Genomic DNA, 15,778 nt, shown 5'->3' with positions numbered 1-15,778 from the left:
ATCAATGCCTGAATTTACAACAGGGCTGATATTTTCGTTTGCTCTCTTTCCAAACCACTCTTTGTTTACTCGCTTTTCCTCTTTCGCTACCGCGTGTTGTACCTTAACTTAAGGTATTACTCTCGTGCGACTGTAATGGTGTCTCCGTGCTCGCATATTTTCCTCTCTCGCTCCCGGCATTTCTGCATCGTCCAACGACGTCTACTACCTTCTGGAGTGTGCTTCTTGGCTGCGGATCTCGCTCCGCTCTGTATTGGTTCCATGTTTTGAACACCACCGTTTGCATATGGACATGGACGGGCGATGACGTTGTTAAGGCAAAAGTCCTACGCGCGCTCGTTCGGAGAGAAGGAGAGCCCAACTAAAACCAGTCTCGCGCAAATACAACACAACCCAAAAGCCAAAACCCAGACGGACGGGTTGTTCTGGCTGCAGCCGCCGCCGTTCGAATCAGTAGTCGTACGGAAACTCTCCAAACGGGTTCACCGCGCGTCCGTTGTTGTGTTGTGTGTCACGGTTCTGTCTGCTCTGTCCTCTTGCGCCGACGGGAGGGTCACCCGCGTGTGTGGTGTGTGTTCTTTGCACTGGCTGTGAAACCGTTCTTTGCACGGGGTCCCCCTTCTGGCGAGAAGCGGGCATCTACTACTGTCCAATCCGTCAATCGGTGTTGATTTTCTGCCGGGTTTGTGTACGGAAATTGGCCAATTTGTAGCCAAGGGGTAGTGTTGCGCCACTCGGCGGACCCCTTTGCCAGGGTCCTCAGTGCGAATTTTTGCGAAAAAGGTGCAGTTGTGGTTGGTCGGGTGATCTGGTTTTTCGGTCGCAACAGTGGGCGCAAATGAGTGAGTCCTGAGAAGAATTCGCAACAGGCGAGGAGAGTTTTGTGCGAAGGTGAAGTTTGTTTGAATTTGAATACCTATTAGTGAGGAAAAACCTTTATCGCCTACTGATTTTGATTCGAGTGAGCAGATAAAAGGGGAGGAAAATTTAGTGCTCATTCTCGGGTTCCTACGGTTGGAGGGTGCATTTTCTGCCAGGAAAGAGTCGGCTCGGAATCAGCCGGAGTGCTTGATGAAAAAGAACCAGGAGCATCTGTGAGTGTGTATAAGTGCGTGTTTCGCTCGCATGTTCTTCTGCGGCGTGGATGCAAAAGGGAGAAAATGAAAACAAAGTAGAACCAGTGTCGAGAAAGATTCTATCAGCATCGTCGCCGTCGTCTTCGTCCTCCTAGGAAGGATATTCGCCAGAGCGCAAAGGAAGCGATGTGAATGAATTTATCGTCGGCGGAAGATAGGGAGCAAATAACGTCAAACAAGAAGAAAAAAATGTGGGAAAATGTGAATGATAAATGATTATAATCGGCAGTGAGTTAAATTTCAAGGCGAAGATTATCGATTTGTAACCGGTCTGTCGGTGTGTGAGTGCGTGAGTGATTGTTATTTAATCGAATCGTAGCAGGTGATAAGAGCGACCCAGCTGCTCCTCATTCGAGGAGGAAGAGAAAGCTTTAGTCTTTTTCGTGCGTGAAAAAGTGTGAAATTTTCGCAAACCTAATTTTGTCAAAATGTGCGACAGTGAGTGTGTGGTTAGCTCCACTGGAGGAGCCAATGGCAACAACAACAACAATACCAATGGTACGCCCTCTACCAATGGTTTGCTGGTAGAGGCTATCAATCCGGTGATTCACATGGCCAGTTCCCTGTCGGCACCGTCGATGCAGCAGCAAATTCAGCAACAGCAAAAGCTGCAACAGAATGAGTTCATCTCCGCTCAGGATCTGGCCATGGAAAATCTCTGGCTGAGGGAAAAGCTGAAGGAAGTCACGTCCGATCGGGATCGGCTTCTGTGTGAGGTGGCCAATCTACGGCTGGAGCTGGATATGGCGGAACTCAAGCGGCTTCCGGAAGACAGGTGGGTTATGGTCATTATTCAAACGGTCCGGATAGTCTTGTCTAGCATGTCTTAATCTATGGGTCAAGGCCCGCTGTCAGTAGATCAGAGGCAGCCCTCAGGTGGGTGGCAAAAATTCAGACAACTTGGTCATGTTTTTCAAATTTCATGCAATGTACAGGGTGCGTGACGAATTTTTGCAGTAAATGGCATATTTGAGAAAAAATACACTAGTTAGTTATTCTAGCAATGAATTTTGTGCGATTTATTTTCTTTCGCAACATATTCAAAAAAATTGCCTTCCCTTTCGACGACTGTAGTTAGACGCTTCCGGAAACTGCAGTATGCACGTTTTAAAATGTTTCGATCAATAGATGTCATCACTGCCTTGATTTTAGCTTTTAGCGACTTAAGTGTGGTGTGAGGGGCTCTATTGGTATCCCGTTGGACGACGCCCTATACAAAATAATCCAACGGATTGATATCGGGACTGCTTGGGGGCCAAATTTCTTCCTCCCAAATTTACGAAATATTTTCCGTAAGCCATTTCTGTGCTTTATTAGCAGTATGAGCAGGTGCTCCGTCTTATCACTTTCCCAAGCCTTTATTAATATTATTCACTGTTCTTTCAGACACATTTACCGACCGAATTATTTCTTTCATGCATACTCCGGCGCGCAACAAAGAGACAACGGCTGACAGATTGCTCTCTTGTTTCGACATCTTTACGTTTACTCAACATTGTTTGTTTAAATCTTACACCTAACAGTATAAGCTATCGAGTGCTGCCAAATATATCTAAATCATGATGCACAAGCATGAGAAATTACTATTTGAAATTTACTGCGAAAATTCGTCACGCACCCTGTATAGTTGAATTTAAAATTATGTTGAGTTATAATTAAAACCTGATTCAAAACCAATTGGGATTTCCACCACCATATTTTCGATACATGGGTTATTTAGACATTTTCAAGATTGTTTCGGCGTTTTAGAGGCTGTGCTATCAGGAACTTCTGATACAAGTTCAAGTTTTTTTTTTTTCATCAGGAGCGCGTGGATATGAATTCTGGTCCACCCGGGGGCGCCAGGGGGAGGTAGCTCATCGATTCTTCCGGTTCGCCTCCTAGCATCGTGCTATAAGGTACCAGGCGATAACCAGGGTAGTTGATCGATAGCTCGATGACGTCATTTCGTTGACGTCTGCAATGGGAAATTCTCATAGCAGGCGTTGACGATGGGACGTTGTCGAGTTGTTGAATAGTAATTATCGTGGTAACTCACCGATTACCTGTCGATCTGCCAAATTTGGAAAGACGTCTGCATTGAATTGTCTCATATAATAATATTCCGCCCACTATATCACAAGAAATTGCGAGTAGTTGAGTGGAATGGAGATAAGTTAAGCATTGGGTACAGGACCAAGTCTCCCCTGGGTGGTGCCAAAAGATGAGCGCAATAGAATCATCAAGTTGCCATAAGGCACGGAATGAGACTATTGCATGGCTGGGTTGTCAAAGTCTTCCATTCGTTAGTCATTTCAGGTGGATTAGAACAGGTTTGGATTTTTCAGATATAATCTTAAATAGGACCTAGATTATCTAATACACTAGTAACCTCAACTTCTGTCACAATGTTTAATTGTGACTAATCAACACTCAATCGGTAAAATTTCAAGTTTGCGGTAAATTTGAAAAAAAAGGGAACTTGGAGTGTAGAGTGCACTGCCCACTGGACGATTCTGAAGCCTGACCAAGTGAGTGGGTTACGGGTTTATTTGATTGTACGTCATTTCCAAGTTACATAGATACATTCATACCATTGGCATTTTGTATTTGAGATAAGACAGAGACAGGATGCGGAGGGCCCGCTTAGGGGGAGCGTAACCCATGTTATGGTTTCCAATTATTAAATAGTTCAGATAGGCTGGAAATGATAGGTTCATGGTGAGAAAATGTACCATATGGTGCCCGTTCACTGATCAAAATTAGATTCAAATCGTCAGGCCCTGCCCTGGAATAAGGGAATTGACGATGATTTGTCAAGTTTCATTTTGCATTTGCATATAATTGTAAGTTTAGGTTTGCTTTTGTAATTGTAAGATAGATAGTTTGCCTCAATTGAAACATTGAGTTAAACATGACGAATCATACCTCTAAAATAGTAGTAGTTACAGTGCCGCATTATCTAACTTTTGTTTTGTTTGTTTACATATAACTAATACTAATACCTCCTTGTTTTCTCTCTAATTTGTCTACTATGTCCCACCATCACGATGAGAGATGAGCTACCGTACATGGTACACGCTCATATACACTCCCAAAATAGTATGCCGCAAGTAAGTATATCACAGAGGCAACTAAAGATCTAGAAACAAAAACCGAAAACGCTGAACGGCAGATTGGTTTACAGTGGTCGACCAGGGTGTGTGCTGATAAATTACAAAATTATAATTACATCATTATTTCATACATCAGCTTGAATTGCGTTGATCGATATTACATTTTTTTTGCTGTGCACTACACCACCGGAGCCAGCAAAGTTCAACAATCCATCGTTGCTTATGCCTTTGTTGTCGTTTGGAACCAGTTTTGCGAGGTAGGTGACGATTGTGCGTATTTCTCGCGTAAATTTTGAAAAGGGCCTAGCCTGAACAATACGTAAAGAGCAAATTGAAACATTGTACGTCGCGTGAAAGTGGAACTTAATGAAGGCCTAAGTACTTTTTCGTATCCTGATGAATGTGGGCGTCTTAGTGGAATACCTGTATAATGAGAGAGAGAAGGATTAGTATTTTCCATTTAATTCCACTACTTTATTTGCTTATCCTTGACAGATACGCGTATTTCGTCTACAATGTGCAGACTTCTTCAGTGTCTTGTACTAATACTCGACTGTTAGTACAAGACACTGAAGAAGTCTGCACATTGTAGACGAAATACGCGTATCTGTCAAGGATAAGCAAATAAAGTAGTGGAATTAAATGGAAAATACTAATCCTTCTCTCTCTCATTATACTTTTTCGTAGTTTTTAGTTTTCGGATTTGAAAGATCGTCGGTTACAATGGCCTGCTTACTGAGCAGAAAAACGCGGTCCCAGGTCCTTACATATCACAGAGATTTATGGTAAAATCGCTTGTGTATCGTGTATTTTGCGAAACTCGTTGTTGTCGTTGGTTCCGGGTTTGAATGGATACACAAATTTGAGCAACGGTATTATGTGATATGAGGGGCTCGGTGGCCTTAGAGCAACCGTTTTTGCTTACTGAGCAGAACATCATGAGTCTAATCTCAGGCCCATCCACATTCAAGATTCGTCAATCGTTTTATCTGTTAATACGACTACATGGTAATAACAGCAACTCGGTGATTAAAAAGGTGCTCGTCTGCCTAGTGGCAAACGTTTTTGCTTTCTGAGCAGAAGACCGTGGGTTTAGTCCCAAGCTCCTTCGCGTTATATGATCGTTAGGAAATCAATTCAGCTTATCGTTTACCAAAACGAACCCTGCTGCAAACCCAATCCTCTTATCCAACATCCCAGTGATTCCTCGTGGAAGTGCAGAGGTGTTCTCGGCTTCCATCAAAGCGAGTGTCATGTCAACACAATCCTTCCCATTCCTTTCTTGACCTGTGTTCGGGCGCGGCCGGCGCTGGTATTGCCTAATTTAAGATCACCAGTTTTTACACATTGAGGATGATTGCTAGTCCCAAGCATCGTCTATTGGTTCTCTGTGTAATTACAGCTGATCTGGCAATAACAGAGTAGCAACCGTGGGCGGTCAATCAAGCTCAATCAAGCTCAAGCTCAAGCTCAAGGAGCGCGTGGATATGAATTCTGATTGGAGTGTGTTCCAAAGTTCATTTGTACCGTTCAGAATAGTTTGTGAATCCAATGCAAAAATAGTTTTGCAAAACCCAACTCCATCTTCACCTCGCTACTGTCGCCCAATCTGCATTAGGTTTATCAAGGAATCATCTGAGGTAATTAATGAAGCGATCGGATACAGCTGTGTTCGATAAAATAGCAGCGCATGCCGATTTTCATACAAATGGTCAACTTTGACATTATGTAACTTTGTTAACTTATGATCAATTGAGCTGAAACGTTCGCCAAATAACTACACAGTTTCAAGCTTATTCGATGGAAAATCAGCAGTTAAAAAAGTTAGGGTAATGCGCATAAGCTATTGGAGACATATAGAGAAGACCAGAAAGACATCCACTGAAAATAGCAAAAAAAAAACTCAAATTTTCTTGGAAAAAAAGAGGTAGGCCAGCAAAAACATGGAATGACAGAAGATAAGGAGAAATTACCTGAGATAACAGAAGAACAATGGTTAGAGTTGGTTAAGGACAAGGAGAAGTTAAAAAACAGGCAGAGGAAATTTATAAACTATAGGAAGCAAAGAAGAGTCAGAATCAGATGTAGAAGACTAGAGAATCTCAAAGACTAAAAATAAAATAAGAGAAGGATTAAAAGAAAGACAAAAGCTCTTAATAAAGGGGGAGAAAACAGGTTTGTTATTTATGGATAATTGTTTGGAGAAGATTAAATGGAATAAACAAATAAAAAGTGACATAACAGCAAGTAACACCAGAATAAAATATATTTAATCAAAAAAGAAAAACATTAAACAAATAGAGTACCATACATTAAAAACATATTCAGTTTGACTACAAATATGTTTATTAAAGGTTACAATATTCAAAAAGAGATACGAAAAACATCGAAAAGTTATAGAGAAAGAGAGAGAAGAATATTCCACTACAGATGCCGATTATTCAACAGGATTCAACGAGAATCGAGATGACAAAGATTCAGCAGCAAGGACACAATACATACGCGGTGAGATCCCACTGATTACAACTAAATATAAAAATATGAAATGCATCCTACTAAATACATGCCATCTAAATACAAAGCATGAATTGCTTTGATGATGGAAGTGTACACGCAGTACGAATATACATTTTATATCGGTACTACGTGTATAAAGTAACCTCGGAATGGACGTGACTGACCAGGCATTCTGAAATGGGTTACTGAATCTCAACAGAGCTATCACCTTTCAACTTCCGGGCTAAAATTGTTTGCAATGGAATCAGTATAAGATAATAATAGATTATATTGCAAACATGTTTCTTCCATAAAAAAAACTCTTCCGGACAGTGGAAGTTGGATGGTATATACATACATACACAATTTTACATCTTTCTTACAAGTTGCAGATCAAAAAATGGCGGTTAACGGGCAATGAAAAGGAAATCGTCAAAGAAACAAAACACATTCAAGAAAACTTCAGAAAGAAATTAAGACTCCTTGTAGATTATCCAAAACCAGGCTTTGGAAATTCGAATTATGGCAACACTGGTCGAAGATTCTTTGCTGATCCGGGAACCGCTGCTCAAATAACAGGTGTTGATTTTAATTTGATCTACTGGCTTAAAGTTATGTTGGAGACACTAGCTAGTGGTTTTAAAATTGATACGAAAAAGTTTCGACTGTATCCGTAGTATCCGATGACTCCAACTCTGCATACAATTTTAATCCACAGTACCATTGTTATAGAACATGCACTGCTACCAATAGGGCAGTTGTCAGAATAAGCTATAGAATCGAGAAACTAACATTTAAGATTATAGGGGAAATGGTTCTAATGTTGACCTTTGGATCTAAGACTGGGTCCATCGCTAAAAATCAGCTATTTATCAATTTTATCTAGATGAACGCGTACTGTACTAATGGCTATTTTTGGTCGCTATTGGAAATTTAGTCGATTTCTGAATTTGTGTATGGGCCCAAGTTAGGGGCATTTAGGCCGACATTATATCCATTTCCCCTGCCGCAAATTTTTTCCAGAAAGTTCTCTCCAGACGGGCTTGCAACATGGATATGCTGAATACACTGCTGCTAAGTTCTGATCCTGTTAACACAGGTAAACAACGTAATGATTACACTGATCAACAAATCTGAACTTTTTTTTCTAGGACTGAGAAAGTTGACCATATTTGACTTTCTTGTGGACCCCTGAGTAAAAGTCCTGAACATACCTATACCCTTACACTTCCTAATTTTTTGGTACCGCCCTCTTTATGAATTTTGGTATGTTGTTCCAATGTCGGTTGTATACTGCCTAACTAAAGCATGTTACGACATTGCCGTCCAAGAGTTTTTTTTTTGTAGAAAATGACTTGAGAAACATTTTTTAGAACATTTGAAAACGATATCTCGTTGTCTTACCCCTCATCTGGATGATTTTTTTTTAATTTGGGTACCCCCCTAGAAATCTAGAATACATGTAAATTCACTGTAAAACCACAGACAAACAGACATAACTCATTGAATATTTCTAACTGTAAAACATCGTCGCTAAAACATTACCGCCATCTGTTGAGTACACTGTGGTGGGCACTACACTGAACAGATGGCGGTAGTGTGTAAACGTCAAACGCAAGGGAATTGACTATGCGCGCCACAGGGTGCGGTACTACCAACTACGATACTTTTAAATTGTCCGTTAAATGCTTGTTCGATGAATTACTTGCGAGTGTTATGTCTGTTTGTCTGTGGTAAAACCATAGCATGTGCTGGTATGTCGAGATTTCCATAAAGTAATTATTTTAACAACCCAAAAGAATGAAAACACTCTCAATTTATTGTTATTTTATTCAATTTAAAAATATTATTAATCTTTCCTGATTATAAGAACAACACAACTTTCTAGGACTGAGAAAATTAATCATATTTGACTTTCCTGCTGTCCCCTGAGTAAAAGTCTAGATATACTTATATCCTGACACGTCCTAATTTTTTGGTACCGCCATCTTTATGATTTTTGTATGTTGTCTCGATGATGGTCGTATACTGCCTAACTAAAGTTGTTATGACATTGTCGTCCGAAAGTTTTTGTAGGAAGTGACTACACAAACACTTTCCTAGATCATTCTTACCCCTCATCCGGGTGATTTTTAAAATTGGATACCCTCGTAGGAATTTAGAATCCATCGAAATTTACAGTAAACAACTTTGGGATGCGATTGGATGTTGATTTTATAATTGTGCTGTTATTGTAAAATGTATTTTGTAGAAAATTTTTGCGATAACATTTTTCTTGAACATTTGGAAATGTTATCTTAATGTTTTATCTATCATTTTGAAGATTAAAAAAAAATATTTCGCAAAAGTTCTGGAAGATATAGTGAACAAGAAAATGTCTTTTCAGTTTCGGGATGAGGTAGACACCTTTGCTGAGAAACTCGAAATAAGAAAACTAGAGCAAAACAACTGTTTTTTTAGAGCCACGCTTACTTAATTCAAGAAAATAGCTCTAAATCGGCCAATTTAAGAGATACAAAAAAAAAGTTGTTTTCAACAAAGTTGCTTGAAATCAGCTCAGCTATAACTTTTTCGAAAAATGTGTACCTTAATTTATTCAAACAAAAAAGTTAGATTTTTCTTTTTTTTTTTTTTCTTTGTTTAACGTCGGTCTCTGTTCCGCAATCTAGTGCCAATCACCGACGGACATCGATTGCCATCCATTGACGGCAATCGAATGTGCAGGAAGGCAGCTTCCACACCTGCGTAGGATATCGCACCCATTCAAACACACATGGGCCGGGACCAACGGCTTTACTTCCCTTCCGAAGGAAGACGTGACCAAAGATTTTTATGCCTCAGAAAAATCCCACCGACCTCGGCTGGGATTGAACCCAGACCCATCGGGGTGTTAGAAAGCAGTCACGCTTACCACTACACCACCGGCGCCGGCTGAAAGTTAGATTTTTGATTTTAATGATAATAGGAACTACCCAAGAATTGATTGTCATAAAAATGAGGGCCTAACTATAAGGAACAACTTTGAAGAAGAGATTTTTAGTCTAAAGTTTCAATTTCAAGCTCAACATATATCTTTCCACCTAAATCTGCATTCTGGACCACTGTGCAGTGGGACGAAATCAAAAATAGTGGGACATGGCTATTTGCGACGAAACTATTCAGTGTAGCATTTTGATGTCTTATAGAATGGTTCTTTATTTTTTAAGTGCTTTAATTGATAAGTGAAAAATTTTGATTAAGTATACACTAAGATAAAAAAAATTACTTTTTTATGTCTTGTTGAAATCGATGATCATCTATGAAAACATTGTAGATGAAGTCATTTTAAGAAGCTTTGTTCAAGACGTCAATTTTCTATCTCTCAAGTGGACGAAGCTATAGGGTGAAAATGGAGTACTATCGCTAGTACCCCCTTAGAAACCGTTTTTACCATAACTTTTTATTATGAATTCGTCAATTTTTTCAATGGTCTACAAAGTTGTAAGTGCTCTAAAAATGCACATTTTTGCTCATAGAATCATATCACTATCTCTTCATGTAAAGGATTTACATACGTATTTATAATTTTTCAAAACTAACTTTTAAGGGGTGTACCTTGCAGGTTGACACTCTAATGTAAAAACTTGGAAAATTGGTCATGAAAACAGCAAAACGTAAAAACAATATAATGTTGAGATTAGATGATAATACCTGCAAACATGCCAGATACACCCCCTTACAGATAGCCAACAAAAACAAAAAAGAGATCCTTAAAACAAAGGGATAGCGGTTTGTTTTCTGCAGTAAAAATGTTCAGTTTTATAGCACTTACAACTTTGAAGAAAATTGAAAAAATTGACGAATTGATATTAAAAAGTTATGGTAAAAAACGGTTTCTAAGGGGGTACTAGCTGATTGTTCTCCGCTGATACACACCATGTTTCACTGGCGTATAACAGCACAGACTTCAGACAGCAAATTCGGATTTTGGTGCGTCGACTGATCTGATTCACTCTCCATACATTTCGAAACCTCCTCGGAATACCTTAATAATTACCTAACTAAATAATTAACTTAAATTGCACTTGATGTTTACCTCACAGTTATTTTCAGAAGTTCCTTGGAATGAATTTCTTAGAAATTATTATCAAATTTCATGAGCATTGAAAATTATACAAGGTCTTTAATTTTTTGATGTATTTCCAATTTGTGATCTTGGAAAATATCTAGGTTAAAGGGTCTTGAAAATTGATTCAAGTATAATTATTTGTATGTCCAAAATTTTAAAAAATATGTTCAAGTTTAAAATTTGTGAAAAATATCCATATTCCAGATCCTAAAATAAAACAATATTAGCCTCTGAATCTATTAAAATTGCATTTGTTTCTGAACATTAATCCGCTGAGGATCTATTAAATTCAATGAGTGAAATAAAATATTAAGAAAATTTAATGTTTGTACAGAAAAAATTATGATGCTCACAGAATTTTTTTTAATTTTACTACTATGCATGCAAACATTCATACATGTAAACTTCCTTTTCACGTAAAGTAGCAACTTGCTGGAAATGTTGCTAACAAATATGGACGTTTGCATACAATATATGTAAAATTTAATGAAATGTATTTTAAATTTAAATGATCTATTATGTCAACTTGTATGATATATGTCGCTCCTTTTATGTGCTTCATAGGACCGGAGTATTAAACTACTTTTTAAACTGTGTTCTTAATAAAATCCTTAGTAAGATAATTTAAAAATTCTCTGAGTAATGATGAAATTCCCGAAGATTCTCGAGTTTTTTTCTTCAGGTAGTAGACACCCTGAAAATCTATAGTAGTTATTTCTTCTTTTTCCTGACATGAGACGGAATAATTGTTGGTGATTTGAGACCAAAATGGAATAGCCTTATTTATCCTTCTATTTGTGGCATTCTCTTTTTCAACCCAGCAAATTTTCTTCGCAAGTGTTAAGTTTTTTTTTCCAGAATTTGGCCTAGTAACCGTTTGGCCTAATGGCCATTCGGTCTGATGAACGTTTGATCAAATGACCGTTCGGCCTAATGATTATTTGGCCAGGTGACCATTCAGCCTACTTACCTTCGGCCTAATAACCCAGCATCCACCCTGAGCATTCAATATAACTTGTTTGATATATCTCATGATAAGTCCTGGTATAAAATAAAGCTGTGGACCGTTTCCCGAAACACCAAAAACATGTTCTGATGTGTTCGATGGGTCCGGGGTACTCACTAGTTATCATTTTTTAAGGTTCCTTTGAATTAGACATCAACATCACAGAATTCAGAAGCTCTACCTTTGACATATCAAGGTATAGAATCAACATACCCTACATAGATCATCGACCAAAGGAGGCATCGACTGGTAGAAATATCGACTAATGAAGGGTGCAATACATGGGAAAATGAAAGGACCTCAAAATCCATCGAGATATAGAAAATATCGAGTTGTGGAGAGTTGACTGTAGTTCCACTTCCAACTGGAGAAGTTTGTTCTTCGGCTCTCTCCATATTCCATGATACCTCTGAGGAGAACAGAGAGAGAAATCTTAGAACATTCTGAGGACAATTTCAAGAACATTCTGGGAGAAAAGAAATCCGGAGTATTCTTTCAAGGGAGTTTTCGGAGAATTCATAGGATGTGTTACGGAGGATTGCAATTAAATTTGAGTATAATTCCTTTAGAACCTCCAAATTATTTGTTCATAAGGGCTCTGTCAAGTCAAGTCTTCCAAACGCCATTTCAATGCATTAAAAAATGTTATAGAAATCATACATGCTCCACTAAAATGATGAAATCTCAAAAACACCAAAATATACCTCTCTCAAATTTTGATATTTTGTTAATCGAGTATTGCTTAATTTTCGTTGAAAATTTCAGGTTGCGATTTTTTGCGCATTGGGAGATAATAAAGATAAAAACTGCTGTTTTTTTTCGTATTTTCAACAATATTTTTAAAATTTGAAGCTTAAACCAGTATGTTTTTTCAGAAAATTTATTTATTTAATGCATTTGCATAAGAGAATAATAAAACATTATATGGTTGTAAGCAAAAAAACCGAAACAGAACGAAAAAAACATATTTCGACATTTTTTTTTTCATTTAACTCCATATAACTCAGAACCAGTAGGCTGTGAAAATTTTGCATCTTCAAAAGAGTTGTTTATTTTGTCAATGCATGGAGCATTTCATCGTTTTAATTCGGTCACCTTTTAACCATAAAAAAAGGTACGTAGCATGCTCATAAATAGAAAATTGTCTTTACTCAAAACGGCCGAATCAAAACGAAGCAATCCTCGAATCGCCACAAGTTGTCATATCATTAATTATTAATGAAATCAACCAATGCAAAATAGAAAGTGAACCACCATTGTTCGATAGTTCCTTGATGAAAGGTACTTGTATACTTTTGCACCTGAACAAGTGAAAACGTTAGGGTCAGCTTCATTTTCACAACACCCTAAAGCTTTCCGTCCCACTCGGTTTGAATTGCTTTTTAACTTAACTCCGATATAAATATCGATAGCATCACCTCCCATCTAGCAGAAGCACCAGCATCTAGCAAGCCCCTGTATCGATTTCTTCAAGCACCCACCAGCAGCTACTCCACGACGGGCGTCTAATTGATTCAATTTGAATTGCAATCTCTCCGTCCAACAAACCCGGCAAACAAGCTCTCGCTCCCTCTCGCTCGGTTAGGAAGGTAATCACATTTTCACCGATCTTTCCACTCGTAATCGTTAGTAGTAGTTACACTTTAACTTTCCTCTGCCCCCCACGCTCGAAGCTTCCATTCTTACGGGGAAGGAGATGTATAAGGAGCTGATAACCTCTCACACACTCTCTCTCTCGTTGACTGGATGCTCTTCCATCTTCAGCTGCTGATGAGGTCGAGCTACAGAGCTGCTCAAGTTCACGTTGTGTTCCGTTTTGCAACATGACGTCGAGCAGAGCTAGTGCCGCCACCAGTTCACCGTACGGCGGCGTTTATTACCGTTAATGTCATTGCAAAAAATAGAAACGATTTCCCGCTTTTTCTGAGAACGTCTTCCGGTTGTTCGCTCTGCTGGTTCAGTAATTTCAACGTCTAATCACTAAATTCTTACTCACTAGACATAGCTGAAATTGGCATGATTTTATCATATTTGAAAACGGTATTATAGATAAATAGTAACATTGACCCAACATTAACCTAACATGGGACCAAAATGGCAAAATAAGAAAAAAATTCCTAGAGCCTGACCTTTTAATTTTGCATCCTCAAAGTGTCTCCAGAAAATTAGTTTGTATGAACATCTTTCTTAATTTGGGCTTACCAAAAATTAATCACATCTTACTATGATAATAATGAAAAAATTACTTTTTTCTTTGAAGATACCGAGGAATTATGTTGTCAACAAAGTTGTAGAACATGTTTTATTAAAGTTGTAGAACATGTTAGTTTAAACAATTCAACTTTTAACACAACTGCGACCAGTAATTTGATCTTTTGTAGTATATGCCGTGTCTTTAGTTTAGGCATAAAATCTCTGATCACGCTTTCCGTCGGAAGGGAAGTAAAGCCGTTGGTCCCCGGTCCATGAGACTTGATGGATTGGTAGGTAGGATCCAAGTGTGGGAGCTGCCTCCCTGGCGTCGATAGCATTGGTAGTCAGTACGGAAAACAAGATCTACAGAAAGCAAAACAAGTAAAACAATATTGCAAATTGATTTTTCGTCCCTACTCCAATCCGGATGTAATCTGAACGTTCCTTAACCCTTAAGGCCGTGAACACCAACCATGGAATCAACTCGTACTACATTAACCTTCCAGCAGTCACTGAGCACACGTGCAAAAACATACTATTGAAACATGATTTTATCAACAATTTCCTTGGATTTAAAAAAATGTTAATATACTACTAAAAAGAGTTGATCTTGAAAGTAAATTAAAACCCGAATCTATTATAGCGAAATTTGCATATTTATTCGTTTGCAAAAATATCGTAAATTTTTCGGTTATTTTAAGTGACTGGTCCTGTGTTAAACGATAAAATTCGCATTATGCAATGAACAAATTAAATTTTATTTTTGAAAAAAATATTTCAAACATTTTGAATGAGAAAAGAAAGATTGAAATTTTTGTCTTTTCCAAAAAAAAATGGAAGTTCTGGGCGTTTATCAAAATTCCTGAAACCGTGACTACTGATTGATTAAATATTCAAGGGAAATGTGTATAGTTTAGAGATCCATTGAATAAGTCGGAATTTTGAGTAATGTTAGTATATTTATTATTTATTTGGTACTATTTTGAAAGTGCTATATTTTTAAGAACAAGGACCCAAATGAGCTGAGATTTTGCTCATTTATTATAAAATGATAGATTTTCTATCTGGCTTTAGTTATACTACACAGTTTGAAAAAGTAGTGTAAATTTCTGTTCAATATGATGCGCATAAAAGGAGCGTCACATCTCTTCTAAGTTAACATTATAAATCGTGTAAAATTCTGAGACAATTCATGAAATGTTGCAAATATTGTACACAAAAGCCCATATTTGTAAACAACATTGCATACAAGTTGCTCGTTTGCGTGAAATGAAATACAAGTTGACGCGAATGAATGTTTACATCACAATTATAATTCAGATTTTTTTGCTGTGTATACTACGTTCAGTACGAAAACAGTTACAGTTACTTCTTTTATTATTTTATTTTTATTTTTTTGGTTCTGAAAAATAAAGAGTGTTGACAAATTCCAGATAAAGCAAATATGTAAACATAATATTATTGCGCGTGAACGAAAAACATATTAGTTCTTTTTGCCTCATATCAATCTACCACTGCCTTATAAATGGTTAACGAAAAATATGTAAGATGCCAAACCCAAGAGCTATAATAGTAAAAACTCAAACAAATTTCCGTGATTTGATTTTATAACGGTATCCAATAAAAATTCCCATGTTATTAATTCCAGAGTTATCGCGGGGTTTTGCTCATAATTATAATAGAATTCTTGAAAACTACCAAACAACTATTCTAGTAATTGAGATGAACTAGCCTACGGCTAAAC

The 15,778-nt window shown here is 37.8% G+C and overlaps 1 protein-coding gene across 1 annotated transcript in view; it reads left to right on the top strand.

Moving 5' to 3' along the window:
• Nucleotides 1-429: 429 nt before the first annotated feature.
• Nucleotides 430-15,778, top strand: part of LOC135710742 (uncharacterized) — a 176,944-nt gene continuing 161,595 nt past the window's right edge. The window contains exon 1 of the mRNA XM_065233407.1: nucleotides 430-1,911. Within this exon, the coding sequence (XP_065089479.1) occupies nucleotides 1,565-1,911 (347 nt within the window). The 5' untranslated portion in view covers nucleotides 430-1,564. The remainder of the gene's footprint in view (nucleotides 1,912-15,778) is intronic.

The sequence above is a fragment of the Ochlerotatus camptorhynchus genome, unplaced genomic scaffold (genome assembly GCF_037179485.1).
Source record: "Ochlerotatus camptorhynchus isolate MF236.1 unplaced genomic scaffold, CSIRO-AGI_Acam_v1.1 ptg000401l, whole genome shotgun sequence".
NCBI lineage: Eukaryota > Metazoa > Arthropoda > Insecta > Diptera > Culicidae > Ochlerotatus > Ochlerotatus camptorhynchus.
The sequence above is the reverse complement of the archived record's forward strand: the minus strand, read 5'-3'. Positions and strand labels throughout refer to the sequence as shown.